At 52.3% G+C, this 25,506-nt stretch overlaps 11 protein-coding genes across 11 annotated transcripts; 3 read left to right on the top strand and 8 right to left on the bottom strand.

Moving 5' to 3' along the window:
* Positions 1-635: 635 nt before the first annotated feature.
* Positions 636-1,045, bottom strand: TRIREDRAFT_105290 (uncharacterized protein; the record flags this gene model as incomplete). Its single annotated transcript, XM_006963567.1, has 2 exons — positions 636-821; positions 890-1,045. 2 exons carry the CDS (start codon positions 1,043-1,045, stop codon positions 636-638), a joined length of 342 nt encoding a protein of 113 aa, XP_006963629.1.
* A 215-nt stretch (positions 1,046-1,260) lies between these two features.
* On the top strand, positions 1,261-5,031 carry TRIREDRAFT_76238 (uncharacterized protein). Its single transcript, XM_006963748.1, has 3 exons — positions 1,261-1,859; positions 1,964-2,187; positions 2,262-5,031. The coding sequence occupies exons 1-3, from the start codon at positions 1,493-1,495 to the stop codon at positions 4,617-4,619; spliced, it is 2,949 nt and encodes a 982-aa protein (XP_006963810.1). The 5' UTR covers positions 1,261-1,492; the 3' UTR covers positions 4,620-5,031.
* A 1,333-nt stretch (positions 5,032-6,364) lies between these two features.
* Positions 6,365-7,828, bottom strand: TRIREDRAFT_105288 (uncharacterized protein; the record flags this gene model as incomplete). The annotated part of the gene is made up of 5 exons (XM_006963566.1): positions 6,365-6,513; positions 6,567-6,775; positions 6,838-7,277; positions 7,337-7,551; positions 7,615-7,828. The coding sequence occupies 5 exons, from the start codon at positions 7,826-7,828 to the stop codon at positions 6,365-6,367; spliced, it is 1,227 nt and encodes a 408-aa protein (XP_006963628.1).
* Positions 7,829-9,643: 1,815 nt separating this feature from the next.
* TRIREDRAFT_105287 (uncharacterized protein) lies at positions 9,644-10,105 on the top strand (the record flags this gene model as incomplete). The annotated part of the gene is made up of 1 exon (XM_006963747.1): positions 9,644-10,105. One exon carries the CDS (start codon positions 9,644-9,646, stop codon positions 10,103-10,105), a length of 462 nt encoding a protein of 153 aa, XP_006963809.1.
* Positions 10,106-10,283: 178 nt separating this feature from the next.
* TRIREDRAFT_105286 (uncharacterized protein) lies at positions 10,284-11,724 on the bottom strand (the record flags this gene model as incomplete). The annotated part of the gene is made up of 1 exon (XM_006963565.1): positions 10,284-11,724. A coding segment is annotated over one exon (1,440 nt), but the record flags the coding sequence as incomplete, so codon positions are not given.
* A 1,131-nt stretch (positions 11,725-12,855) lies between these two features.
* TRIREDRAFT_58887 (glycoside hydrolase family 78) lies at positions 12,856-15,210 on the top strand (the record flags this gene model as incomplete). Its single annotated transcript, XM_006963746.1, has 4 exons — positions 12,856-13,278; positions 13,337-13,366; positions 13,438-13,964; positions 14,097-15,210. Coding segments are annotated over 4 exons (2,094 nt in total), but the record flags the coding sequence as incomplete, so codon positions are not given.
* Positions 15,211-15,418: 208 nt separating this feature from the next.
* Positions 15,419-17,601, bottom strand: TRIREDRAFT_76235 (uncharacterized protein; the record flags this gene model as incomplete). Its single annotated transcript, XM_006963564.1, has 7 exons — positions 17,380-17,601; positions 17,139-17,290; positions 16,729-17,034; positions 16,373-16,644; positions 15,876-16,302; positions 15,595-15,806; positions 15,419-15,520 (listed from the first exon to the last, which is right to left on the bottom strand). The coding sequence occupies exons 1-7, from the start codon at positions 17,547-17,549 to the stop codon at positions 15,419-15,421; spliced, it is 1,641 nt and encodes a 546-aa protein (XP_006963626.1). The 5' UTR covers positions 17,550-17,601.
* A 464-nt stretch (positions 17,602-18,065) lies between these two features.
* On the bottom strand, positions 18,066-19,905 carry TRIREDRAFT_73005 (glycoside hydrolase family 79; the record flags this gene model as incomplete). The annotated part of the gene is made up of 6 exons (XM_006963563.1): positions 18,066-18,608; positions 18,669-18,886; positions 18,928-18,965; positions 19,018-19,524; positions 19,583-19,685; positions 19,740-19,905. 6 exons carry the CDS (start codon positions 19,903-19,905, stop codon positions 18,066-18,068), a joined length of 1,575 nt encoding a protein of 524 aa, XP_006963625.1.
* Positions 19,906-20,588: 683 nt separating this feature from the next.
* TRIREDRAFT_105282 (uncharacterized protein) lies at positions 20,589-21,712 on the bottom strand (the record flags this gene model as incomplete). Its single annotated transcript, XM_006963562.1, has 3 exons — positions 20,589-21,254; positions 21,330-21,589; positions 21,649-21,712. The coding sequence occupies 3 exons, from the start codon at positions 21,710-21,712 to the stop codon at positions 20,589-20,591; spliced, it is 990 nt and encodes a 329-aa protein (XP_006963624.1).
* Positions 21,713-22,269: 557 nt separating this feature from the next.
* On the bottom strand, positions 22,270-23,342 carry TRIREDRAFT_58675 (uncharacterized protein; the record flags this gene model as incomplete). Its single annotated transcript, XM_006963561.1, has 2 exons — positions 22,270-22,855; positions 22,915-23,342. 2 exons carry the CDS (start codon positions 23,340-23,342, stop codon positions 22,270-22,272), a joined length of 1,014 nt encoding a protein of 337 aa, XP_006963623.1.
* Positions 23,343-24,656: 1,314 nt separating this feature from the next.
* On the bottom strand, positions 24,657-24,908 carry TRIREDRAFT_43286 (uncharacterized protein; the record flags this gene model as incomplete). Its single annotated transcript, XM_006963511.1, has 1 exon — positions 24,657-24,908. A coding segment is annotated over one exon (252 nt), but the record flags the coding sequence as incomplete, so codon positions are not given.
* Positions 24,909-25,506: the final 598 nt, after the last annotated feature.

Genomic DNA, 25,506 nt, shown 5'->3' with positions numbered 1-25,506 from the left:
TCTGGTATGCTGCCGCTCACCAACGAAAGGCTAACAATAGCCTCCGACGTCGCTGTCACGTCGTATCCGGGATTGCCCTCTGCGAGCGCGCTTGACTACACCTACAAGATCTCACAGCTCCGGCTTTCAGAGAATACATAACAGGTATGGGAAATGAAGAGCCGGCGTGCTCTGTATGCAACCGGTCCAGGCACGCCTGCAAAATTAAAGTATCGCACCGGTGCGTGATGCGGGTAATAATGGCCACCAAAACGAGCCCATTCCAGCGAGTTTAACATGCGGCATTTCCTTCGTAGAATTTTCTGGCCCTCTTCAATCGGCCGGCTGTCCCGGGACATCCTTCAGCTTTTGGCCCTCTGTATGTATGAAATGGTGAAGCTCGGCTCTGTGTGTTATTCGCTCTCTTCTCTGCTCTGTCCAGGGCTGGCGGGTCCCCCATATTCCATCCCATCGTGCCCACCCGCATGTACTGTATGTACAGTACCTTTCGTTCCCAAGACCGAAGCAGCATAACGGGGTGGCCCTGTTTTTTTTTTTTCTTTTCTTTCTTTTGCCTTCTCCAATTTATTTTTCTTCAGGCCGGTGCCAGCTTCTCCGGGCGCACAGGCTGTCTGTCTGCTCTGGCTGGATGGGGCCTAGACTGGAGCAGAGGCGTCCAAGGCCAAGAGATGGGGAGGGGCGTTAAATCGGATATCGGCATCCCGCTCGACAGGTTCGGTTGCGCCGGGACCTGGACCAGGCTCTCTGCTAGCAAGTAGCAGGTTGGCCAGCAGTCGTTCGTATCCACCGAGAGAAGCCAGGTGCCTTTGCTTCTTTGGGGCCTAGCGAGGATAGGATAACTCGGCCTACTGGGTAATGGGACGGTGATGGGGACAGAGTACGGAGTTACCTTGGTTGGAGGACATGGGGCTGCTGGTGGCTGGTCTCGCGATTCCGTCTCTTTCTTGCCCGTGGACTCGACCTTTCCTCGAAGCAGTATGGTCCCAGGCGACAATCTGCCGTCGGTCTTCGCTGGCCGATGGGGGGCGTGCGTGTAAGTCGCCATCATGGCGGGAGGAACCAGACGGCGCCTGTTCGGGGGGGCGTGAATTGGGATAGGATGGATGGATGGAGACCAAGTTTCTGGCGTCTCATCGAAAAAGGCGACTTGGGAGAGAGAGACTGAGCGAACACGCGCGCGAGAGAGAGGGAAAAAAAATAATTAGGAACCACGGCATTGGACCGAATTGACCTCGACTAGGGGTGGAGAGCGCAGGTTTGGCCCGGAATAAATATCTCTGGCCGGCCACCCTCGGTGGACTGAAGTTTTTCTCTTTCCCTCCCTTCCTCCTCAGTTGCGACTTGTTTGCGTCTCTTCTGTGCTTTCCCATTGTCAGTTGCCAGTCAGTTTTCCCGCGGGCTGCTTCGAAGGGGCGCAATCTCTTCCCAACAATGTCTGCTTTTCACCGCCGCAAGGGCAACGCCAACGGTGAGGGCGACCTCGAGGCCGGCAATGGTCGCGAAGACCACTCCGGCAGCACGGTCGCCCCCCCCGGAGCAGGAACTGCCCGAGTATGCCGCCCTCGAGCGATACATCAGCACCTACCGCGAGGGCTCGCGCATGGGCGACGAGGACGACTCCAAGAAGCGCCGCCCCAAGTGGTGGCAGTTCTGGAAGTCGTCGGGCCCGGACGTTGTCGATGCCCAGCCGGCCAAGAGGGTCGTGCCCGAGGCCTGGCTCGAGACGGACATTCGCACCGGTATCCGCATCAACGAGGTTGATGAGCGTCGCTCATGGGCTGGCTGGAACGAGCTGAGCTCCGAGAAGGAGAACATGTTTGCTAAGTTCTTGGGTTTTTTCACTGGTCCTATTCTTTATGGTGAGTATTTTTCCCCAAGCATATCAAGAAATTCGAGATATGAGAGATGAGAATTGGGTCATTCGGATGAGCAATCGCAGCTAACACATCTTTCCCCATCACAGTCATGGAAGTGGCTGCTCTGCTCGCCGTCGGTTTGGGTGACTGGATCGATTTCGGTGTCATCTGCGGTATCCTGCTGCTCAACGCCTTCGTCGCCTTCTACCAGGAGAAGTCTGCCGCCGATATCGTCGCCTCGCTCAAGGGCAACATTGCCATGCGCTGTACCGTTGTTCGTGATGGCCAGGAGCAGAACATTCTGGCCCGCGAGATTGTTCCCGGTGATATTGTACGTCGACAGCCAACTAACCCGCCCCGTGTCAATGATTTCGGCAACAGCAAGCTAACAGTCTTATTTCACAGCTCATTGTCCAAGAAGGTGACACCGTCGCCGCCGACGTTCTCCTCATCTGCGACTACACCCGCCCTGAGGACTTCGAGGTCTTCAAGCAGCTCCGTGCCGAGGGCAAGCTGGGCAGCAGCGACGACGAGCCCGAGGAGGAGGATGAGAAGAACCAGGAGAGCCCCCTGGCCAACCACCGCGCCACTCCCCTCGTCGCCGTCGACCAGTCCGCCATCACTGGTGAATCCCTGGCCGTCGACAAGTACATCGGAGACACTGCCTACTACACCACCGGCTGCAAGCGCGGAAAGGCCTACGCCGTCGTCACTGCTACTGCCAAGGACTCTTTCGTCGGCAAGACGGCTGATCTCGTCCAGGGCGCCAAGGACCAGGGTCACTTCAAGGCTGTCATGAATAACATCGGTACCACCCTGCTCGTCCTCGTCATGTTCTGGATTCTCATTGCCTGGATCGGCGGCTTCTTCCACCACCTCAAGATCGCCAAGCCCGGCTCCCAGAACCTGCTTCACTATGCCCTTGTCCTGCTCATCGTCGGTGTCCCTGTCGGTCTGCCCGTCGTCACCACCACCACCCTCGCTGTCGGCGCCGCCTACCTTGCCAAGCAGAAGGCCATTGTTCAAAAGCTCACTGCCATCGAGTCGCTTGCTGGTGTCGATATCCTCTGCTCTGACAAGACCGGTACCCTCACTGCCAACAAGCTGTCCATCCGCGACCCCTTCGTCTGCGAGGGCCAGGACGTCAACTGGATGATGGCTGTTGCCGCTCTTGCCTCTTCCCACAACCTCAAGACTCTCGACCCCATCGACAAGGTCACCATCCTGACCCTCAAGCGCTACCCCAAGGCTCGTGAGATCCTTCAGCAGGGCTGGGTCACCGAGAAGTTCACTCCCTTCGACCCTGTCTCCAAGCGAATTACCGCTGAGTGCCGTCTCGGCAAGGACAAGTTCATCTGCGCCAAGGGTGCCCCCAAGGCCATCCTCAAGCTCGCCAACCCCCCCGAGGAGCTCGCCTCCGTCTACCGCGAGAAGGATCGTGAGTTTGCCCGCCGTGGTTTCCGATCTCTGGGTGTCTGCTATAAGAAGAACGATGAGGAGTGGGTTCTGCTCGGTCTCCTGTCCATGTTCGACCCCCCTCGTGAGGATACCGCCCAGACCATCCTCGAGGCTGCCCAGCTCGGTGTCCCCGTCAAGATGCTCACTGGTGACGCCATCGCCATCGCCAAGGAGACGTGCAAGATGCTTGCCCTCGGCACCAAGGTCTACAACTCCGAGAAGCTCATCCACGGTGGTCTTGCCGGCAGCGTCCAGCACGACTTTGTCGAGCGTGCCGATGGTTTCGCCGAGGTCTTCCCCGAGCACAAGTACCGTGTCGTCGAGATGCTGCAGCAGCGTGGCCACCTTACTGCCATGACTGGTGACGGTGTCAACGACGCTCCCTCTCTGAAGAAGGCCGACTGCGGTATTGCCGTCGAGGGTTCCACCGAGGCTGCCCAGGCCGCCGCCGATATCGTCTTCCTTGCCCCCGGTCTCTCCACCATCGTCCTGGCCATCAAGACGTCCCGACAGATCTTCCAGCGCATGAAGGCCTACGTCCAGTACCGTATCGCCCTGTGTCTGCATCTCGAGATCTACCTGACGCTGTCCATGATCATCATCAACGAGACCATCCGCGTCGACCTCATCGTCTTCCTCGCCCTGTTCGCTGACTTGGCCACCGTCGCCGTCGCCTACGACAATGCCCACTACGAGCCTCGCCCCGTCGAGTGGCAGCTGCCCAAGATCTGGCTCATCTCCGTCGTCCTCGGTGTCCTGCTCGCCCTCGGCACCTGGGTCCTGCGTGGAACCATGTACCTCCCCAACGGCGGCATCATCCAGAACTTTGGCTCTGTCCAGGAGATTCTTTTCCTCGAGGTCGCTCTCACCGAGAACTGGCTCATCTTCGTCACCCGTGGTGGCCGCACCTGGCCTTCGTGGCAGCTGGTCGGCGCCATCTTCGGTGTCGATGTCATGGCCACTCTCTTCGCCCTCTTCGGCTGGCTGTCTGGTGCCCCTGAGATCGACAACCCCGTCGACCTGGCCACCCAGCGCCACGATGGCTGGACCGACATTGTCACCGTCGTCATTGTCTGGCTGTACTCCTTTGGTGTCACCATCGTCATCGCCATTGTCTACTTCATCCTCAACCAGATCCCTGCGCTCAACGACCTTGGCCGCAAGGACCGCAAGAAGAAGGACACCATTGTCGAGAACGTCATCACTGCTCTCCAGAAGCTCGCCATTGAGCACGAGAGAGACGATGTCAAGGGCGTGGACCGATACCTCCTCTCTGACAAGGTCATTGACGAGGATGAGGAGTAAATGGGATTTTTCCTTCCCATTTCCCCATTTCTACTTTTATAATGTCGCGGATGTATATACGGCCTCGAGTGGGTAAAGGTTTCTACGACTTGATTTGACGAGCCATTTGCCTACGAAAGCTGCAAATATTCTACAAGGGTGATCTTGGGGAAGAAAGAAAAAGGTTAGGTCAAAGAGGGACCGAAACTTCTTTCTTTTAGGAGAGATGAAAGAGAGGAGCAAAGCCAAGATGGGGAGGGAGAATGGGGAGGACGGCATCAACCGTTCCTTCATCTTCTCCAGCCGTGGATGCATTGTTGACCTTTTTTTGATTCCCCCAGTCGCTAACTTAATTTTATAACTCGTAGTATAAACTTATTTAGTTACTATAGACTTTTCTTATATCTCGTTAATGTGTTATGCTGTTAAAGATATATCTCGTCCTCTCATTGTCTCTTTTGGTGATGCCTTCTTTGTCTGGTGAGGTTTCTCGGTGAAACATGTTTCACGGCTTCAGCTTTCCCACTCTGACGGCATTTTTGTGTAGGCTGACTTTAGCTCGACACGCCCCGACCCTCTTCTCCAGACACGAAGCAAGAGAAATACCTGATGGCGCAGGCCTAGCAAAAGTTTTCCCCCTACTCCGTAGGTAGGTACAAGTACTCTTCCTATCCAGTTCACCAGTGGTGAAACTACGGCCAGCGCCACCGGAGTTGGGCGAGGCTGGAACTAAATGCTATAGAAAGTTTCGGATTCGCGGCTCTAGACTCAGGCTTGTCTTGAGCTATCGTCTTAGTGCGAAGCCTTGGTGACATGACGTGCATTCACATTGGTTTGGCTTGGGGTTAGCTAATGGCGTTTGTGTGGTTTCAAGGCGTAGAATATTTTCTTCTGTTTCCCTCGTTTCTTTTACCTTCCTTCTCTTTTGACTGAGATGGATGGTTGCGTCGTTAGATCAGTGGACGATGGGCGTGTGAATTGTTATTCGTGGCCGTAGATGATATGGCATTGCCTCGGCATTCGGATTGAGTGGAGGCAAACCATCAAACCTGCTGGAGACAACTCGGCCTCCTTTGAATGGGATCACCTCGTCAATTTCCCAGATTACATGAGGGATGTGTCCGCGTAAATCTAATTCAACGGACGGCCACATGCCTTCCCGGCGGCTGACTTCCAGCCCGTCGACATTCCAATGACATAGTCCTGCTATGACACGGGAAGCAAGATGCCCGGCTGGATGTCAGTCCCGGCCAATCACCAGATGATGCTTATGGCGTGAGAAAACTTGGACAAAAAAATGGCCTTAGAGACTAGAGATGGCGGCTTCCGTGCTGCAGTCCGGTGTGATTGGTTGGCTGGGTGTTATGGAGGTTGGACGTTACCGAGGTGTGCCGGAAATGGTGACGGCTTTGGAGAAGCCGTTAGAATAGAATGCTATGCCTTTTTGGTGTTTGCTGAGCTTTGGATTTTAGGCCTTGACATACTACCTTACATACTCGACGTGGGTTCTTGCTTGTGCTCTTTGTCACTTCATGGTGGATAATATGGGACATCAGACGTTGATGGCTTCCTAACATACGTGATACGGGATGGGTCTTGAATAGAGAGGTCACCGAAAAAGGCTCTATTGCTACACGGGCAAGACAATACCTAATGGATTGGATACATGTTTAGGCGTGATTGTACAAGTCAAAGCTTATAAAATCTTTCGATACCACACTCTAGAAGTTGTGGGATACATACATCGCGTCTACATAGGGCCTCGTCTATGGATGGGCTGCAGAGTGGAAAGCAGCCGCCTTCTGGCCGCCCAGCGACAGGTAGAAGCTCGTGTCGGGGAAATCGTTGTCAAGTCCGACAAACTTCTGGTTGGTGGGCAGCTGGTTGGTCTTGAGAGCCGGCATGCTTTGAGTACCTGCTGGATCTGTTAGGTGACTATCCTAGATAAAGCACAAGAATACGACTCACCCTCGTTGACTTCATCAAACATGGCGTTGAAGATGAAAAATGGCTTGATGGCCATGGAGGTCAGGGCATCGGCTTGAGCGGACAGAAAAGAGCCGTTGTATCGAGGAAAGTAGTCAAAAGCGGACGGATTGGTGCCGCCATTGAGGTGGTAGGCCGAAGTGCCGGGGAAGATGACGGGAGCATACTTCTTGCCGAGAGACTGAAGGAGTCTGTTTCAAGTTGCTTGTTAGCAGTGAGCCTTGAAGAGCACGGCAATCTGGTTATCACGTACTGTGAGTCTGGAACCTGGACAGAGTTGTGGAAGCCTTGGTATCCGGCGGCAGAGTAACCACCGACGGTCCAGGGGCTGATAAAGTCCGCCGCCTTGAACGCCTGGACGTAACCCGTATTACCGTTGACATCGCCAGCCCACTGCTCGGGCACGCCAAACCCGACGTATAGCCCGGCGTTCTTGAGCTGGTTGGCGATGTTGACGCTGTCGGCAGCGCTGGTCTTCATGCCCTGGAAGCCGATGCCAAAGACCATGACGACGGGCTTGCCGTCCTGGTGGATGTAGGCCGGGGACGAGGTGAACTGCTTGATCTTGGCGTTGTAGTCGCTGAGCAGAAGCGAAGCGACGCTGCCCTGGGAGGAGTCGGCGCCGGAGACGTCCCATTCGACGATGAAGCCGCGGCCATATTTCTCGGCCGCAGCCTTGACTTGGTTGAGGACCTGGATGATTGTTAGGACCAAGAGTTCGACATATTATGATATCATGGTGTACAACGGACCGTGATAAAGGACTGATCGTTGATGGACCCGGAGAACCTCTGCACGATCACGCCATCAATACCATACTGCTGCATCCACTTGAAGTGCAGGTCGATGACGCCGTCGCAGGTGCTGTCATAGAACTTGGCGGGTTGGCCATTGGGCAGCGTGAGGGCGGTGTCGAAGAGGCAGTTGGCCGGATACTGGCTGACGTCCGGGATGAAGTCAATTTCAACTTTCCCAAATTGTCAGCTACACCAATTCCGATATACTGATCCTTCATGTGTGAGTATCCTACTGTTGTTGGGTCCCGGCGTCTGGCCATCGGCGGACCAGTGGTTGTTCACCCCAGGTCCCGGCTTACGGAACCAGCCCTGGTAGCCGTACAGCCATTTGCCCTGGATCGTTGAGGCGTCGATGGCAGCAGCGGCTCGGCCAGGGTGGGGGTGCTGATGCGCTGCTGCTGCCGAGGCCGTGGCGGCGTAAAGGAGCCAGGACAGAGAGGCCTTCATGGTGGATGGGCGATGTAAGAAATGGCCGTCAGTCTTGAGTCAACGAGCGATGCAAGGCTGCGGAGAGACATCCGAGGACCGGTATATATACCGACTGAGCTTCATACCCTGTCCCCCTTCCATGCGACCCCTACGAGAAATTCCCTGCCCGATCTCCTATGATGGCACGAGCAATGCGTGTCAAACCGGTTGGGATCTGGGTGATGAGCTCTCGTTTCAGTCCCACAGCCGCTGTCCATCTATTACTAGCGCATAAACAGGCAGCTCGTATGCCGATCATGTCCAAATTGCTTCTGCTCAAATATCCGGAACAAGCAGTTGTGAAGTGAGTTGCTACAACGAGACTGGAAACGCCCATTGATATGTTGACTGAGTCCCGGAAGTCATGTTACCCACGATATTATCCGTAGGATCCTACCTTGTACCAAATCAACCCGGTTCTGCTGGTCCTGAGGAAATGGGAAGTAACATCAGATGAAGTGACTTATTAATCAACTGCCGGCCTGGACCCGATGCGATCGTGACGAGAAGACGCACGTTCGTCAAGAGCTGGGCAAAAGACTGGAAACGGCCCGAACACTGGGGCAAAAGCAAGGGATGGCTGACGGTGAGAGGGGGGGGGGGGGGGGGGGGGGGGTTCGCTCCCTTTGAACAGACGGCACTGCTACTGCCTGATGTGGGTTTCAGATGCCATGTTGGTCATCCGGTATAATCGTAGATGCAGTATGGATGAAATACAAGTGAGTGTAATGTTCCAGTATCATGAACGCAAGTGAACATGGCCATTTCAGGAACCGGAATGAGTTCCAACGACCATTTAGGCAAAGGAAATCAGGGGTCATTAGGAGCGAGCGAGCAAGTTAAGTTAATTGGCTCAGGAGCCGAAGAACAATAATATGTCTTCAACGGTTGTTGCTGTCCCGTCGGTTTATTATGCGGCCTCAGCGCTTTTGTTTCGTTATATGCTGTCTTACAGGGCTGGGGCTCCTATAGCTGTAATTACTGCCTGGGGGTCCAAGCTATGTCGTTTTCTGATCTTCAAGGGCGATTCCTCTCTCCATTGACACGATATGCACTTTTCGAAAACCGAGCAGAAGACAACTGAGATGGACTCACCCTTTTGAGATTGGTAGTCGCTGACGACCACTGACCCTCTCGTCACGGGCCAGGCTTTAGGTATCAATGCGCCATACCTTATCATGATTGAGCCGCTTACCGCAAGCCATGGAGAATGCATTGCGGTGGACTCCATATAAGTGCCATGCTCTGAAACCTCTTGAGCCCACCATCGAGCCCATGCGCAAATACCTTTGCCTGCGATGCAGAACATCAGACGACTGTTTTGTGGAATAGTTTGAATGAGTCTGCTAGTAATCTTCACAAACAGTACCTAATAAGACGAATAATTGCTAAGCCGCACTATGTTCTAGAAGCCGTCCCAGATTCCGTGCTATTTGTATTATCACTGTAGCTAACGTAAGGTTCCACGTTTTCATCTTCATCTCTGCTGTCACTCGTGAGGCGAAAACTGACATTAGCGCTACAACTTGCAAAACAAAGTTCACAGTGTCGTCCATCTGACTGATTTTGAGCAGTCTCTAGCGCCCATATAGACTGAGAGCTTGACACGTTGATGATGATGGCTTTATGTCATAATGATAGTCGCAGTTACACAGATACCGTCTGATATATAGCCAGCTTGGAGCTGTTGGATAGCACGGTTCTGTATTCTGTATATGACTTCTTGAATCGAAGCAAAGCCGACATATTATATCGCTTTCAACAGCAGACACGTCAAATCAATCTGAGGTCGACATGGCACCAACCAAGGATGTTAAACCTCCCTCATTCTTCGTCTCCCTCCCCGTCGAGTCCCTCAACTCCTCCACCGACTTCTACAAATCTCTAAATTTCACACCTCTACCCGACTTTTCCGACGACAACACCGCCGCCTTCCGCTTCCCCTACTCTGCAAACTCCAACATCTGCCTCATGCTACACGCCCCGTCCCGTTTCCAAGAGTTCGTCCGCAAGGGCTCAGAGATTGCACAGCCGAAGAAAGCAACAGGCGCGATATTCACCCTTGGAGTGGGCAGCAGGGAAACCGTAGACGGACTGCTGGATAAGGCGCAAAAGGCGGGCGGCAAGAAGGATCCGTTCAAGATGAAGGAATATGGGAAATCACTAGGAATATATACGAGGAGTTTCGAGGACTTGGACGGACACATCTGGGAAGCGACAACAATGCTGGACGAGAAAGAAAAGGTTGAAGCATGAGTGATGAGCTTGAGATGATGCACGACACGTCATTTTCCGGCTACTCGAATCTGGGGGACTTCATCATTGATCTGCCATTTTCACAGTATATATCGACTTCTGTGAAGTTACTCTTTCACAATATCAACGCTGTATCACGCTACCTACTCTATCCAATAACCTACGCTTCTCGAGCTTCCTACCACCAGTAAATATCCTGCTCGCTAGTTTCGCCATTGCCACCATCTTCACCGGCATCCTCGGACAGGCCATCAACAGCTCTCAAGATTGATGGAATGATGTGGAGAGACAGGCCTCTTAGCCCATCCCCCATTGTATTGCCCCAAAGTGTACGCAGCCTACTGGCCTCTGAACGACTCTCTGAGGGGTGCAAACTAGCTCTTGTTGGCAGTGGCAGCTGAGCAAGAGACAGTTCAAAATGAACTTGCTGCAGGCGTGGAAACAGATGAGTCGCATTTGCCGATAACCATTTCAGATCGGACGCAAGGCAGTGTCCCCATGATAGCATCACGAGCTTTCTGACGTGAGGGAACAGTTGATTGTTGCTTTTATCGTAGAGCTGACCAGTCGATGGCTCGGTCGCATCGAAAAGTGGGTTGCGATATATGTTCCGTGATGGCCTGAGCTTGTCCTGCGTGTCCGACTGACCAAGACACGGTAGAGGCGCAGTCGCGAGTGTAGGCCAAGCTTGGTAGAAGAATACGGGGTACCCTGGCGTCTGGATAAGCAGGAACATGTCGCCAACAATGAATGTTTCCAAAGCCTCTAGGCCTCTGAGCGCTTGCAGTATATCTTTTCCGAATGAAGGCGGCCATTGGTCGTAAGGCGAGTAGTCCAGGTATAGCCACCTCAGAGTGTGGCGTACTCGCTTTAGGGAGCGAACAACGTCTGTCGGAAAATGATAGGGTCGCGTTCTAAAGGGAGGTCTCAGGCATGACAGGAAGAATGAGTGGATGTTTGGCGCTCGACAAAGGAGTTGATCGAGGGTCTCGGGATCCATATTGCAAGTGTCCAGATACAGCTCCTCCAGATTGTCCAGCCTCGCAGGCAAAGGGGCCAACTTCTCGAGGCCGAAGCCCCTGAAAATCCTCAGCTGGGGCGCCGCTTCTAGAATACTTTCAATGCCGGTGAGAGATGATATTGCCGTGGTGTCAATCCAGCAACGCCGGTCTACATAGCTCAGCTCCAATAATCGAGGCAGAGAGAGCGGCCGACCCTTGGGATATCCCATGCCATCCACGACAATCAAGAGGCGCTCGACGTTGCAGATGAGTGAGAGAACACCGATGCAATACGCCCTGAGCCACGTCTGTGGCCCGTCAATGTACTCTTTTTGGCTGGCCGAGGGGACGGACTGCATGATAGAGAACAGTTTGAATAGTTCCCCATCCAGCGGCTGCCATGCTATGAGCTCTTCCCGGCTCAGAGTTTCCAAGGTGTTGTCCAGATGCATCTCCCTCACTGCCCTGGCAAGATCGGGCCGCTGAAAAAGCGTCCGAAGGAGAGAAAAGCAACGACCTTGGGAGGGAGGCAACAAGCGATGGTAGAGAACGGGCTGTGCAATGTCTCGGAGTTTTACGCAGGTTCGTGATAAGCGAGACAGCGCTTGGGTCTTTTGCCTGTTCTTTGGGGGATTCTACCACGCCCAGGTGCTAAAGAAGTGAGGCGCATTTCCTCGTTCTGGATCTGGTTGGGGGATCGAGCGGTCCCAGCTTGGGGTGCAACAATGATTACAAAGACTCTCGGCGATGAGGCGGAGGATCTCTGGAGGTAGACGCTCGTCGAGGCCCGCCATGTTGGGTTCAATGAATCGCAAACGCTGGATAGCAAGATGGTTCTAGCAGGATAGCTGAGTGTGCCGAGCAGGGCACGAGATGGTAGCTGCAAAATAATATGCGATATGGCTGTTGTGAAATAGGTGAAAAGAAGGCGTCGAATCTTGAACGAACGTCGAGACACAGGGAAATTGAAGAATGGTGAAAAATCAAGAGTAAGAGATACGACTTTGGACTATACTGTTGACGATCGGAAAGTGCCCACGTCTATGTGAGTGAGCTCCCTCTATAGTTGGTAGTTGCAAACCAATGTGTGTTGTTTACACCTACCTACCTACCTACCTACCTAACTCTCATGCCTCGACATGCTTGAGACACCTACCTAGCTGGGTAACCAACCTTTTGCTTCAAACATACCTACATGCTTCTCGAATAGGCAGGAAGATATACCTCCCACATCCTGCCGCGGCTACCCGTCGACGAACAAATCTTGACAAAGGAGAGATACTCTAGTAAGGCATGTAGTTACTGCGACTGTTGTTGTAGGCGTTACGCTTGTCTTCAAGAGGCAGCCCGGGCTGCCACCTCGAGTCATCCTCATTTTCGGCGGCTGGTCGTAATGTACTTCGGTCGCATGACTAAACACATCCATCGGCCAGGCGGTTGTCGTGGCATTGTAGCTGAGAGGCCACAGACCTTTGACTTGTGGCTCGCAATCCAGGATCTCCAAATATATCTACCTAAGGTAGGTTGGCAAGTCTCGCCTCATCACGGAGCATCATAGATCGAGGATTCAACCCCGCATGCAGGCCCAAGCAGGGGTTACACTCGGGTTGCAATGTCGCGAAAGCCGATGTAATTGACCTCGGAAAGGACTGCCTGTGGTGATTTTTTGATGAACTTCTTCTTGTCCGTGGGATGTAGGCGAGAGATTCTGTTGCGACTCTTTAGAGAGGCATCAGTTCTGCCATCCAGCGAGTTACGATGGCCTTCACGATATTTGCTATGTACTTCATCAACTTTGCACTCTCATTCACTTTATCACTCGCAGCTGCAAGAGACGAGGACCCTACCTGGCACCGATATGTCAGGTCCCCCGGTTCCAAAGTTGTCAAGCCAACTGGAATTCTTCTGGATAGCATCGTTGGCAATGTCTCCAATCCGACTGGCTTGATCCACGGCCTAGGTGCGACAGTGCTGAGTCGAAGCAATGACATTGACCTGCTGCCGACCATAGTGGTGGACTTTGGGCAGAATGTTGTGGGCATCTTGAGTCTCGAATTCAGCGGATCGCAGAATATGTCTACTGGGCTGCCCGGGTTGAGATTGGCATTTTCTGAAACCTTGGAGTACCTCTCGGACCGGAGCGATTTTACGAGGTCTGACAATGCAAACGGGGTATGCCACGGATGGTACTCTTCAACTGGAGCCAGAAATGACTGACCTGCCTGAGTAGAACGAAAAAGTGACCAATGGGACAGACCAGGTATGTGTTGAATAACTTCATCTGCGTCAAGCGTGTCACAGATGTGCTCATCTCTGACCTCTCTGCAACAGGTGGCTGTCAGAAACATCAATTACACCTGGACAGATTTGCATGGATGTGAAGAGGACACAAAGGTCTGCTCGGATGGACTACACGGGTTTCGGTATGTCAAGATCTGGCTCGAAGCCCTGCCATCAGATGCGCCACTCACGTCCTCTCTTGGCTTTGTTTCCATCTCAAGCATAAGTCTGGAGTGGTCTGCATATCTCGGAACACCGCCTTCTTTTACAGGCTGGTTCGAATGCTCAGATCAAAATCTTACGCAATGGTGGTATGACGGGGTCTACACGGTTGATATGGGGACGGATACGTTCTTTGCCAACGAGACGGAGCCTAGAGGAGCCTCTAGCCCGACCTTGGAGGGCAAGCAAGTGCTCTTTGACGGAGCCAAACGAGACAGAGACCCGTATGTCGGTGACTTGGCCGTTGCATCATTGACCTCGTATTTGTCTCATGATTTTGCCGAGGCGACGCGCAATGTGCTGGAGGATCTGGCGCTGCATCAACGCGATGATGGATGGATTCCCCCAGCAAGCATGTAAGTCATTTTTCCTGGGGAATAACTCTGTTATAGGTACCATATGCTGCCTATGCTAATCATGAACTTTGTACATAGAAACAACTACACCCTCCCCCTGTTTGACTATCCTCTCTGGTGGGTGGTCTGCAGTGTTGATCTGGTTATGTACACCGGCAACACGTCATATGCAGACACCTACTGGAACACGCTTGTCAAGGTGCTTGACGGTTACTACCCTTCCAACACGAACAGCACAACCGGGCTTTTGGATAAGACTGCAGATATGGGCTATGGTGACTATGCATTCCTACCTCGATCAGGGCCAGTCACTTACTACAACGCCCTGTATGTCCACGCTCTGTCCTATGCTTCTCGACTAGCGAACAGCCTTGGCCGAGGTGATGATGCCGCGAGATGGTCTTCTAGAGCTGGCGCAATTGGCGATGCGCTACTGAGCCATAACCTCGACCAGAGCGTCGGCGCATTCTATGATGGCGGACCATGTTCTGGAGGAGCAGCAGGCACCATTTGTGATGTGCACGCACAAGATGGAAATGCCATTGCCATTCTTGCGGGCGTCACAGATGAGAAAACGTCGGCTGGTATTCTGGACTATTGGCAGAATGCGACCTCTCAAGTGTACGGAAATGCATTCTATGACAGCAGCGTCTTGAGCCCAGGAGACCACTTCGATCAGCGTGTCTACGCCTTCATCTCATACTTTGAGATTGCTGCCCGCTTTTCTACTCCTGGAAAAGCTTCCTCTGCTTTTGACGAGATTCGGCGACTGTATGGCTGGATGTCTGCTCAAGATCCTGGCATCACCATGTGGGAGGGCATTGGACCGAATGGGACTGCGTATGAGGGCTCATTTACTTCCATGGCCCATGGCTGGTCGACGGGGATCGTGCCCTTGTTGACTGGTTACGTGCTGGGAGTACAGCCTCAATCGCCGGGGTTCAAGACGTGGAAGATCTGTCCTGTGGTTGAAGGAGGAGGATTGACGTGGGCCAGAGGAGAGGTCCCCACGCCGCAAGGGAAGATTGCAGTGTCATGGGAGATGAAAGATGCAGAATCCGGGCCAACGCTTTTGCTGGAGCTTGAGACTCCGGAAGGGTCATCTGGGACGGCGTGTGTTCCCACTCTGGGGATTGAAAGCCCAAAGATCACCTTGGATGGGAGTCCAATTCAGGCTCCCCCGGATCAGATTTCAATAACTGTCAACGTTTCTGGAGGCAAGCATGTCTTTGCGGTTGAGTCTTGACTACCTATTTGCACGATTTCGTCTATTCTGTAATATTTCGCCAAAGCCATTTTCATGTAGCTAGTGATAGCAACAACATGGACAGTCGTCTACTCTGTGTACTCTGTTGAGGTAGCAATTGAAGCCCGGACGGCTATTTCTCAGTCGAGAAGCTCCTTATCATCGCGAAGGTCATATCAGTTCATTAATACGTGCCGAATTTAGATTTCTAACTGTCATTCGCTTCTTCGCTTTCTTCGTCAATCAACGTGCTCCCAGCGGGGGGGAAATTGGAGAATAGCAGCACGGTCATCCCGACTACGGCGATTGCCTGTGTAAGAAGTGATGTTAGCATTCCAGCTATCTGCATTTGTTACTGCATTGGATCATTAGTGGAGCACTTACAGCGTTGCAGTAAAACGTCGCATACGATTTGCCGACACTCGCCAGACTCGAGAAGACGAATCCGAACAGTCCCTGTGTTGTCAGTCGGGCAATGTTTTCCACGAGCGTCACAGCGTTGAGGGCGTCTGCGCGATGAGACTCTGAACACATGTCTGTGATGACTCCTTTTGCTGCTGGTGCAGAACCTGAGCCGAAGGGGAGGAGGAAGGCGGCTGCAAGGCTCTATGTTAGCAACTGAATAGGCGAGAAATTCGTTCGATGATTGTTGAGTAGTGGCTCACCAAGATAAATGTGCCATCGTTTGGTGGCAAATGCGACGATGGTGGTGAGTGCGCCGTCAACGACTAGACTCCATCGCAGGAAGATGAGGTCGAAGTGGCCGACTTCGTGATGATGCCCCAAAGGCACGGGTTGAGTGGGCTCGATATCCGTCTGCTCGCCAGTAGCAGCATCGAAGTCGCCAGGTTCAGTTGGCATCCGCTCATCCGCTGTTGAAATGGATGAAGCGTCACTCTCCGCGGGTGATGGGCTGGAATTACGCTTCATCAGGTGGCGGCCGAAGCTGATGATTCGTGGAAAGAGAAGGATGAGGAATACGCTGCGCATGAAGGCGAACTCGAACATGAGCCATCCGTTGTCAGACTGGTCAAAGTCGAAAGCCGCCGTGGCATACATTTGCATCAATAGGGGGGCATAGTCGGTGGCCAGCTGGGTATCGTCCTAGTCAGTCATGACATCGAGACGCCAGATGAGAGAGATTATGCTTTGCACCACGTACCACTCCAAGAAAGATGCCGGCACAGAGAATAGTAACTCCATAATGCTTCTTGATACTGCCTTTGGACGTGCGCAATCGCTGTGGTACGAGAATTTTGAGAGGGGCGAAGAAGCTTGCAATGCCCTGCGGACCAGGCTTCTTCTTGTTGCTCATGGATTCCGGTGAAATATACGGCAGGGCAAAATGCACGTAAGTACACGAGAGGAGAAAGGTGACGAAAGCAACTTCAAAGGGAGCGCGGATATCGATGGCATCTCCGAGCATTCCGCCAACTAGTTTTGGCACGAGCAGAGTTAGCTGTCCGTACCTTAGGTAAAGTATGAGTGCAGTCAAGAGTCAAATTCAGGTATACATACTCAAGTAGCCGACGCTCTGTCCCAGCATGATGCTTCCCTGCAGCTTCCCGAAGACGGCTGTGCGTCGAGACTGCTCAACAGTTTCGCTCACGAAAATGTTGGTGATGAGAATGTATCCCGCCGGCCCTCCGATGATTGTGATGAGCTGAGTAGCCTGGATGATCAGGATGCCAGTCCGCTTGCCGGCAATGACGCCGAAGATTTGCGCAAGGACTCGAATGGCGGGCACGAGGGTCTGGATGATCAGAGCGGAGCGAGGGCCAATCTTTTTGACAGTCCATCCAGCAACGAATAGATTGAGGGTACCTGAAGTTGAGACGCTTTGGTGATTAGTCTTCAGCCGAGGCAGAGTAAATGAAGGATGAGATCTTTCTAGATGAGGGATGCCATGTATCCCCAGCGAAACTCACCGCATAGTGTCGTGCTCATGCCCAGAATGCTGAATTGAGTAGCCGTTCCAGCTGCGATCTCATCGCGGCTGCACCGTGGGCCGGGGCCTTCAAACGGTGGATGATGGTCGTAGAACTCGTCGCATACCATAAGATGAAAGACATACATCATTCTAATGAAGGTATTAGCTGTGCTGTCATTCCATTTGTGTGTGACACATCAATGACGGTGATGGTCACACTGAAAGGCGAGAGGACACACGGAACTTGAGTGAAGCTGAACGCGACGCAGATAAGGAATCCTGCCGCCAAGATACGGTTCTCGACACTGGTGAAGAAGCTTCTCAGCGCATCCCCGAAGCTCTTCTTCTGATCGACCGAGGCCGAAGCCTTGCGGCCAGGAAGCAGCGGCGTGCTTTCGTTCGTTGCCATTTCGATCGACTGACAACTGGCGATTCTCGGCCGATCCGTCTCGCAGAGTGAGTGACACTGCTGCTGCTTCGAGCTCGGAAGGCGGACTGGGAGAGGAGGAAGACGCGCCCTTTGGCCTCTCCGGAATCAAGGTCCACTACCGGTTTTCGGCTAGAGCTGTGGAATTCCGATGGCGAATGGAGAGGTTTGATTGCGCAACTTTGGTGGGCTGTGGACCGTGGAGCAGGGGGGGGGGGGGGGGGGGGCCTTTGGCGGGCGATTACCAATAGGCCGTGGGCTTAGAGGGAAGAAGGCATGTCTTTCGCGGCCTCTGCTAGGCTGGAGAGCTTCTCAAGGCATGGAAGAATGGTAGATGTGAAGCTGTCACTTCATTTTTATTGGGATTGGGGGCGAATCGGAACTGGGACTTTACTCATGTACTCGTTCGTCATACCATCAGACGTGGCTTTCACCTTAGTACAGCATGTCGGCCTATGGTTCTGACTCACTCCCCGTATATAGAGCATCTGCAAAACTCTACTTGAACGTCAAAAGAACTGCTTGTGAATGCCGCACCTGAACGGTAATATCTCCCTTGCGATTTGGGCGAAGCACGCTCTCGTACTGTTTCGCCACTCTCACAGGCTTTCCTTCTGCCAGGTGGTAATCATAACTCAGTCCAGCGACCGTGATGTTCGTCTCCGAAAGCGCGCCAGGAGCCGTCATCAGCTCGACAGTGGCATATTCAATACCCCTGTCACCAGTGCTAATGGTAAAAGTTGTGGTTGGTACTTTTACGGCTTCAGCTCCAGCACTGCTCGCAGGGCTCCATTCGTGAAGATTGAGAATCACAATCCGTGCCAGTCGGCCGTTCTCATAGGCCGCATATGCCGAATAAAAATCGCTGTTCAGATCGATATTGTTGATTTTCGTCTTGGGGTGGGATCCGATAAACTTGGAGACCATGACATGGCCATAATAAGGGGGGTTTGTTGATGGACCTGTGCCGTTCTGAGCAATGGGCAGCCAGGCGCCGTAGCGATAGCCTGTTCCTTGGTGCATATGCATGCGATTTACACCCTGTCACACTCGATGAGGCTGCGTTGTGGAAGATGTTTTAGAGCTCGTCCGGTTACTTACAAATGATGCGTAGTACAGCTCATAGTCTACAATGAAGAGAGCAGAGCCAAAGACGTTGGAGACGCCAAATGCACCTTGGCCAGAAACGCTGTTGGTTTCGCCGAGTGTGTAAATGCGGCCAGCATCGTGATGGAGCTTGCAAAGCGATTGATGAACGGTTCCATTGATCACCACACTCGTGTGATTCATGAGAGTTCCTGCTCCCTCGTCAGACAAAACTAGTAGAACTAGGCACAAAAACTTTTTATGGAGGCCATACCTTGAAGAGTCGGATTCTGGGACGTTCCAGAGACATACCTGAGTGTCGACGTCAGATATTGTGCGTATGATACAGAATTGCAATGCTCACCCGTGCTGGGAAACCTCTGCAATCCAGCCGTCTCGGTCATAGCCAAACGTGCTGTTCCAGATCGTCCACGGAGAGAAGAAGGAATAAGGCGTTGTGATGTTGTAGCAGCATGCTGAAGGAGCATAAAACCGGAGACTCTTGTCGCGGGTCTGAATATGTCGTGCGCGCTCAATCCACTCTTCAACCCAATCTTGCTGAGTCCATGTCGGGGGTCGGAATCCGGACAATGCGCCGTAGTCATTCTCGTTGCCAATCTCAAACAAGTGCAGTCTATCAGATGGGATCTGCTTCAAGGACTCTGACACCTGTCCTCGAAGATTTTCAAGGTACGTCGAATCGTTCTTATAGAAATTGAGTCCGACGATGTATTTCGTGCCCTCAATAGCGGTAAACGCCTCCCAGAAGCTTGGGCCTACGGACGAGTTGCGTGGCTGGTCAGAGTTGTAGGACGGGTCCCAGAAATCGATAATCTGCTCTTTTTGATCAGGGACATAGGTGACGTGATCCCTGCAAATGATGTTCAGAGATGTTCTTTGTATAGAAGACAATTGACTAGTCTCCATACTGCGTGTTTCCTCCAATACGGAGAATCTGGGGCACGTCCCCATTGAAGGCTCTCAGATTGGCCAAAAGGTTGTTGGTGAATCTATTGGGATGGGACTTGTTGCCTGAAGAGCACAGTGAGCTTGTTGCCTATGTGGCTCGAAGACGGCCTTCTGTACCTTGAAAGTCAACTAGAAATGCAGTCTCTATGGAAAACGACTGGAAGTCAAGTGAGATGGGGGGGCTGGATGACGCCGGGGGCGCTCTGGCGACATTAAGGCGGACTGTTTCGCCAAAGACGAGGCTCAGAGTTGCGACAGCCGTAGTCACCGAAGTTCGTACCATGTTGCAACAGATCAGGAAACCTATAAAGGGATTGCAACCCTCTGGTGAACATACTTTACTTGATTCCTCCAAGGTCTTATGTGGAACTAGGCCATTTTATACCCCTCGAGATATCCAATGCTCATCCAGCAGATGCATCATACGCTGCATTCTGCGAGGAGTCCTATCTCGACGTCACCGGACTCAGGTCAGATCATCCGAATCCGCATCGTTCAAATGAGGATACAATTAGCCTAAGGATATTTCTCGACAACACGAGGCTTAAACCCTGTTGTGAAGCTTCATTCGCTTCGGATACATGAACACGGTTGCATTCCGACGGATCGGATAATAACAATCTGGGGTAAGAATTAGACGATCGTCTGAACTACCGCATCCGACTTGTAGTACCTAGGCACGTCTGTGAGGGTAGAGGTTCCCGTTCTTTCTCACTTATAGATAATGCTTTACATGACTCCCTGTGGGAGGTACATATCATAGCGGGGTTGGTGCAATGGAATTTGGACACGAGGAGTGCCCCCGAATACTATCGTCCCTCTATCTGTACGCCAACATCGTCTGCGGAAAAGCAATGTGGTGAAAGGTATAGAGATCATGCATGTTTACTGCTACCCCGCTGATCTTCGCTCCATAACAGCCATGCGACATGCAAGCCATGCAGTGATCAGATAACTACAGACCTCTTAGCGAAAATAAGGTCTGCAAACTGGCTTAGCCACTTCCCATCCCTCGTCAAACGCCGCGACTAGCTCATCTGGCAACGGCCCCTTTTCCAAGCTCGTCAGATTCTCCCTCAACTGGCGAGCACTGCTTGCACCAATGATGATGGCATCGCCGTGTTCCTTCTTCAACAAGCTGTGGTGGAGAGACCATCGCAAGGCAGCCTCGGCAGTGGGAATGCCGAGCTTGGCCGCAACAGGCCTCACGATATCTAGTGCCTTGAAGTATGTCTCGTTCCAGTACCTCGCACGATACTGAGCTCCTTGTGGTCGCTTGGGGTCAAAGCGGCTGCCCTCTTCATGCTCCGTATAGTCGAGCTTGTACTTGTCAGTGAGGATGCCTCCAGCCAAGGGATTATACTGGTAAAAGGCTATGCCGTAGTATCGGAGACAGGGGAAGAGCTCTGGCTCGACCGCTCGGTGGAGGCCGTTGTACACGCCCTGGTAGACGTCAGGCTTTTTCCATCCGTTGCGGATGCTGATTTCACAGAGCTGGGCAGTCTCCCATGCAGAGTAGTTGCTGATGCCGAAGCGTTTGAAGTAGCCTTCTTCGTATAGCTTGTTGACTTCGCGGAGAGTATCCTCATATGGCGTGTTGTGGTCAGGCGCATGAAGGTACCACATGTCGACCTGTTGACCAGGGAAGGAGATGATGTTAGCCAATAGCGGCGCTTGTAACACGATTTTGACTCTTCTTGGGCGTACCTTGTCTGTCCCAAGAGCCTTCAAGCTGTCTAAGAGGCCTTTTCGAATACTGGCTGGCGTATGGTCGTATTCTCCGTGAGGCGCCAGCTTCGTATCCATGACAATGCCTCTCTTCTGCCACTCCAATTGTCCAAGGAACCGCTCCGAACTTCCTCCTCCATAGACACGGGCTGTATCGACCTCTGAGTGGCCAAATTCTTGAAACACATCGAGGATCTCGGCGCACTCTTCCAAGGTATGGACACGAGCTTGGTTTGCGCCTGAGAGGAGCGAATCAGTACATAGAGCAGACAACCTGGCTGTATGGTATAGGGCCAACCTTTTTCACCCAGGGTCATAGCCCCAAAGACAATCTTGAGCGCTGAATTAGGCTTCGAACCCATCTTTGGATGCTTATGTTTGTCTCTAATTTTCGTAAAGTGTCCAAGGCTATCTTGAGACTAAAAGTCCTATCCGGTCAAACAATCGTAACCACGTCGTGATATTTATCTCGTCAATGGGAAGCCAAGTAATTGTTCCACCGTAACATCTCAAGCATAGCGGGGTAGCAATACAACAGAGATGCAGCCCCGCATCAATTGAATGATGCCATCTTTAGCACGATAAAGTCATGGAGATAGAAGAGATGTTCGGATCTTCCACGGCAATAAGGATGCATTGTGGCCATACAGCTGTCAAATTCCAGCTTCGATCGGGAAAAGATGCCGTTTGACAATTGCGAGGCTCTGAGTCCAAAGAGGGGCATGAGGATACAAGGACGAGAGGTGTGAACCTGCAATATCGGGCCATGTACGTAGTGCTGGGCCCTATGCCACCCAGTGAGGCACATGCAACATATTGATGTACATCATTCATCACAACATGATTTGTATAGAAGAAGTCGTATACAAGGCTTTATCATGGCTATGTATATGGTGGATGGAATACAGGGGTCAACCCCCTACTCCTCCAAGGGGACAGTGGTCACAAACAGCCCTTCGGCCCACCCTGGAGGATACCTGTCCCCCACAACCGTCGCCTTCTTAATAGCCTCCCTGATTTCGGCATTCTCTTCGTCACTGATGCTCAGCCGCAATGCTCCCATATTCTCGTCATAGTACTTGATCTTCTTGGTCCCAGGAATCGGAATGACCATGTCCCACTGCTTCAGGAGCCATGCGAGAACCAGCTGAGAACTGGTAGCGTTGTGCCGAGCAGCAATCCCTTGCAAAGTAGCCACGAGCTCCAAGTTCTTGGGGAAGTTTTCAGGGGAGAAGCGGGGGATGCCCTTCCTGAAGTCACCCTCTTCAAAGTCGTCGGGGCTCTTGATCTGCCCTGTAAGCATGCCCCGGCCGAGGGGAGAGTAGGCGACAACCGCAACGCCGAGCTCTTTGCACGTGTTGAGCAGGTTTGTCTCTGGCAGTTCGATTTCAAGGGCAAAGGGGCTGTACTCCATCTGGACGGCAGCGATGGGATGTACAGCATGGGCTCGTCTGAGCGTGTCGGCTGAGACTTCCGAGAGGCCTAGATGCCGAATCCAGCCTTTCCTGAAGGGAATAGTCAGCATGTCTTGTGCTCTGATTGTGATACAGAATATAAGACTCACTTCTTCAGCTCGACCATGCCCCTGATGGTCTTTTCGATAGGGGTATGAGAGTCAACTCTGTGCACATAGTACAAATCGATGTAATCCGTCTTCAAGCGCCTCAAGCTTTCCTCGGCGCATTGCCTAGCATATTCGGGATCGTTGTTGGGGGTGTTGGGGCCCCGATTGCCAAACTTGGTTGCGAGCACAATGTCCTTCCGCTTCTCAGGATTGCGCTCGAACCATTTGCCAATGAGCTCCTCAGAGTCTCCGTAAACGTTCGCAGTGTCCCAGAACCTCTCCCCGGTTTCGTAGAGGTGGTCCAGGACCTTGAGACGCTCCTCGTCGGGCTCTGTGGTTCCGTAGAAAGCACTGATGCCCATTGCGCCGAAGCCGATGGCCGTGACGAGAGGTCCATCTTTTCCAAGGCGGCGAGTTGGAAGAGACATTGTGAGATGAGTTGAAAGGGTATCTTAATTTTTCACTGTCAATGAATCGAATCAAGAGGACGGGAATTGCTGTTGTCGTTGCTGTTGTTGCTGTTGCTGCTGAGTCTATCTTCGAGAGAGAACATCTATGCTTATATCCTCATGAAGCCCTCTTCATGAATCTCGAGTTTTGATGATATCTCCATTCAGCTCACATCGGCAATAGAAGTCACGGATATCCGGAGCTGGTTGGTGCCATTGTTCCGACGCTCAACAACTTCGAGACATCGGCGTTAGTGGTGGCACGAAGAGCCAAAAGAGGCAATTCTGGCTGTTTTGAGAAGAGCTGGGATGCTTGTGATGTCACAAAGTGTCAACAACAATGACCGGAAAGAATATACCAGAATTCAGCTCCCTCAATCAGTTCCGTGATTATAATTTGTCGATTTGTCTGATGAATAATTCCCTTCCCGATTCAGCGCTGCTACAGCAAGTGATTGGAAGCTCAATGAAACGGAGATGAGGCTCTACCAAAGCCGAATTCCCGTGAGGCCGGAATAAGTCCATGGTGTTCGCTCGTCTGGGTGTTTACTAATCGAGCCTGTGGCGTCTCGAACAGGCGGCATACTGCAGTCTGAGAAGCTGCTTCGGCGTTAAATCTCTCGCATATCGCCGAGGCAACAGAATGAAACTGCCTACCTACCAACTGTTGTTGGGGCTTCAAAATCTTGTCTGTAATACATTGACAACTCTGTGGCAGCAACGACCTGCCACATACATAAACTACCTAGGTACGTAATGCATTCGATCAGAATTGGGGAGTAGACTCGATTCTAGGTTATGTGTCGGGATTTCATCTTGTCTGCCCCAAAGCAGTGTATTTCCCAAGGATTTTGATAATGGTTTTGCGTATAAATAATAAGGGCAGATGGGTTCGGTGAACAGATCTTGCTTTATGGATGGTAGCTCGAATCGCTTTCACAACTAAAGGGGTTCTCTCATTTCAAGCAGTCATTATTGTTACCATCCCGCGGTCTCCTGAGATAGTACCAAGTACTTGCAACATGACACTCGCTATTCCCGGAGAAACGGCTTTCCATATTGACTCAGTTGTACTTTAGTAGCAACGTTGCTTGAACTATCATACAACTTCAAATGCATTCTGTCAAGTCCAAGATTCAAAGTATTTATTTCTGGCTAAATCGCTCGCATATGGTGGCGTCATGAGGCCACAGGAAATCGTCCAACCCCGCCATATTTCCGCAACCCCTCCCCCTCTTACTTGCGCTCCCAGCTGCCCTCGACGTTTGCGGGAAGCAGGATGGGCTTCATGTTGGTGAAGTTGGGAACATCGTTGAACACGGGCTGCGACTCGGCCGCCGTCAAAGCCTTGGACGCGTCCTCGGCCTTCTCCCAGTGCAACAGGACTCCTCCGTAATAGGGCGCGTCGGGGCCGTATTTGATGACCTGCCAGCTCTTGAGGCCGAGGGGCGTCCAGTGCTCGTTCGCAATGGGCATGTGCTTGTTGACGTAGTAGTCCATGTCGAAGAACTCGCCCTCTTTGGGCTGGGTGTAGAGGACCTGGAGGACGGAAGCCATGTTGGATCAGGGATAAGCTCGTTCGGGGATCCTGCCGAAGGAATTAGCTCTGACCAGCTGTACTCCGTACTCACGAAGGTGCTTCCACTGTTTGCTCGTACTTTTAGCAGCGAATATTCGCGATACTGACGATGGATATAGCTGTTGGGCTCGTAGACGAACAATGTGAAGGGGCGGAGAGGTCTGGATATACGGAAATCTGAGCTGTTAAAAGCTTCTGCGGCAATTGGGATGGCGAATTCAAGTTGTCCCGACTCGATGCGGATCCGAACTGCTCCTCGGCAGAGCTACTATAGCCAATCAGATCCAACTGCTCCTCCGCATTGCAGGTTCCCACGCCTTGGTGGTGGCGCAAAGAAAAGCCGATCGAATTGGAGCAGCGTTTCCGCACCAGAACAGCAGTCAATACGAGTACAGTAGGCGCGGCCAAACTTGCCCCCATCAGCTTGATAAGGTATGCACCAAATTACAGTACTATCACCATTCCACATCTTGGACAAACATTGGATACTGACTCTTCCATTGATCAGAAATGATGTAGTCTAGTTGTTTGCCTTACTCTGGGTCGCATTGTGCAGGGACCTGC

This window comes from Trichoderma reesei, assembly GCF_000167675.1.
Source record: "Trichoderma reesei QM6a unplaced genomic scaffold TRIREscaffold_5, whole genome shotgun sequence".
Classification (NCBI taxonomy): Eukaryota; Fungi; Ascomycota; class Sordariomycetes; order Hypocreales; family Hypocreaceae; genus Trichoderma; species Trichoderma reesei.
Note: the sequence above shows the minus strand (reverse complement) of the source record. Positions and strands in the feature narration are given on the sequence as shown.

What these genes read in the sequence shown, in the direction of transcription:
- TRIREDRAFT_76238 (XM_006963748.1), top strand. Translation starts at nt 1,493, where the DNA reads ATGGTCGCGAAGACCACTCCGGCAGCACGGTCGCCCCCCCCGGAGCAG. An exon ending in CACTGGTCCTATTCTTTATG is followed by an intron (nt 1,860 to 1,963) that starts GTGAGTATTTTT and finishes TCCCCATCACAG; the next exon opens with TCATGGAAGTGGCTGCTCTG. An exon ending in AGATTGTTCCCGGTGATATT is followed by an intron (nt 2,188 to 2,261) that starts GTACGTCGACAG and finishes CTTATTTCACAG; the next exon opens with CTCATTGTCCAAGAAGGTGA.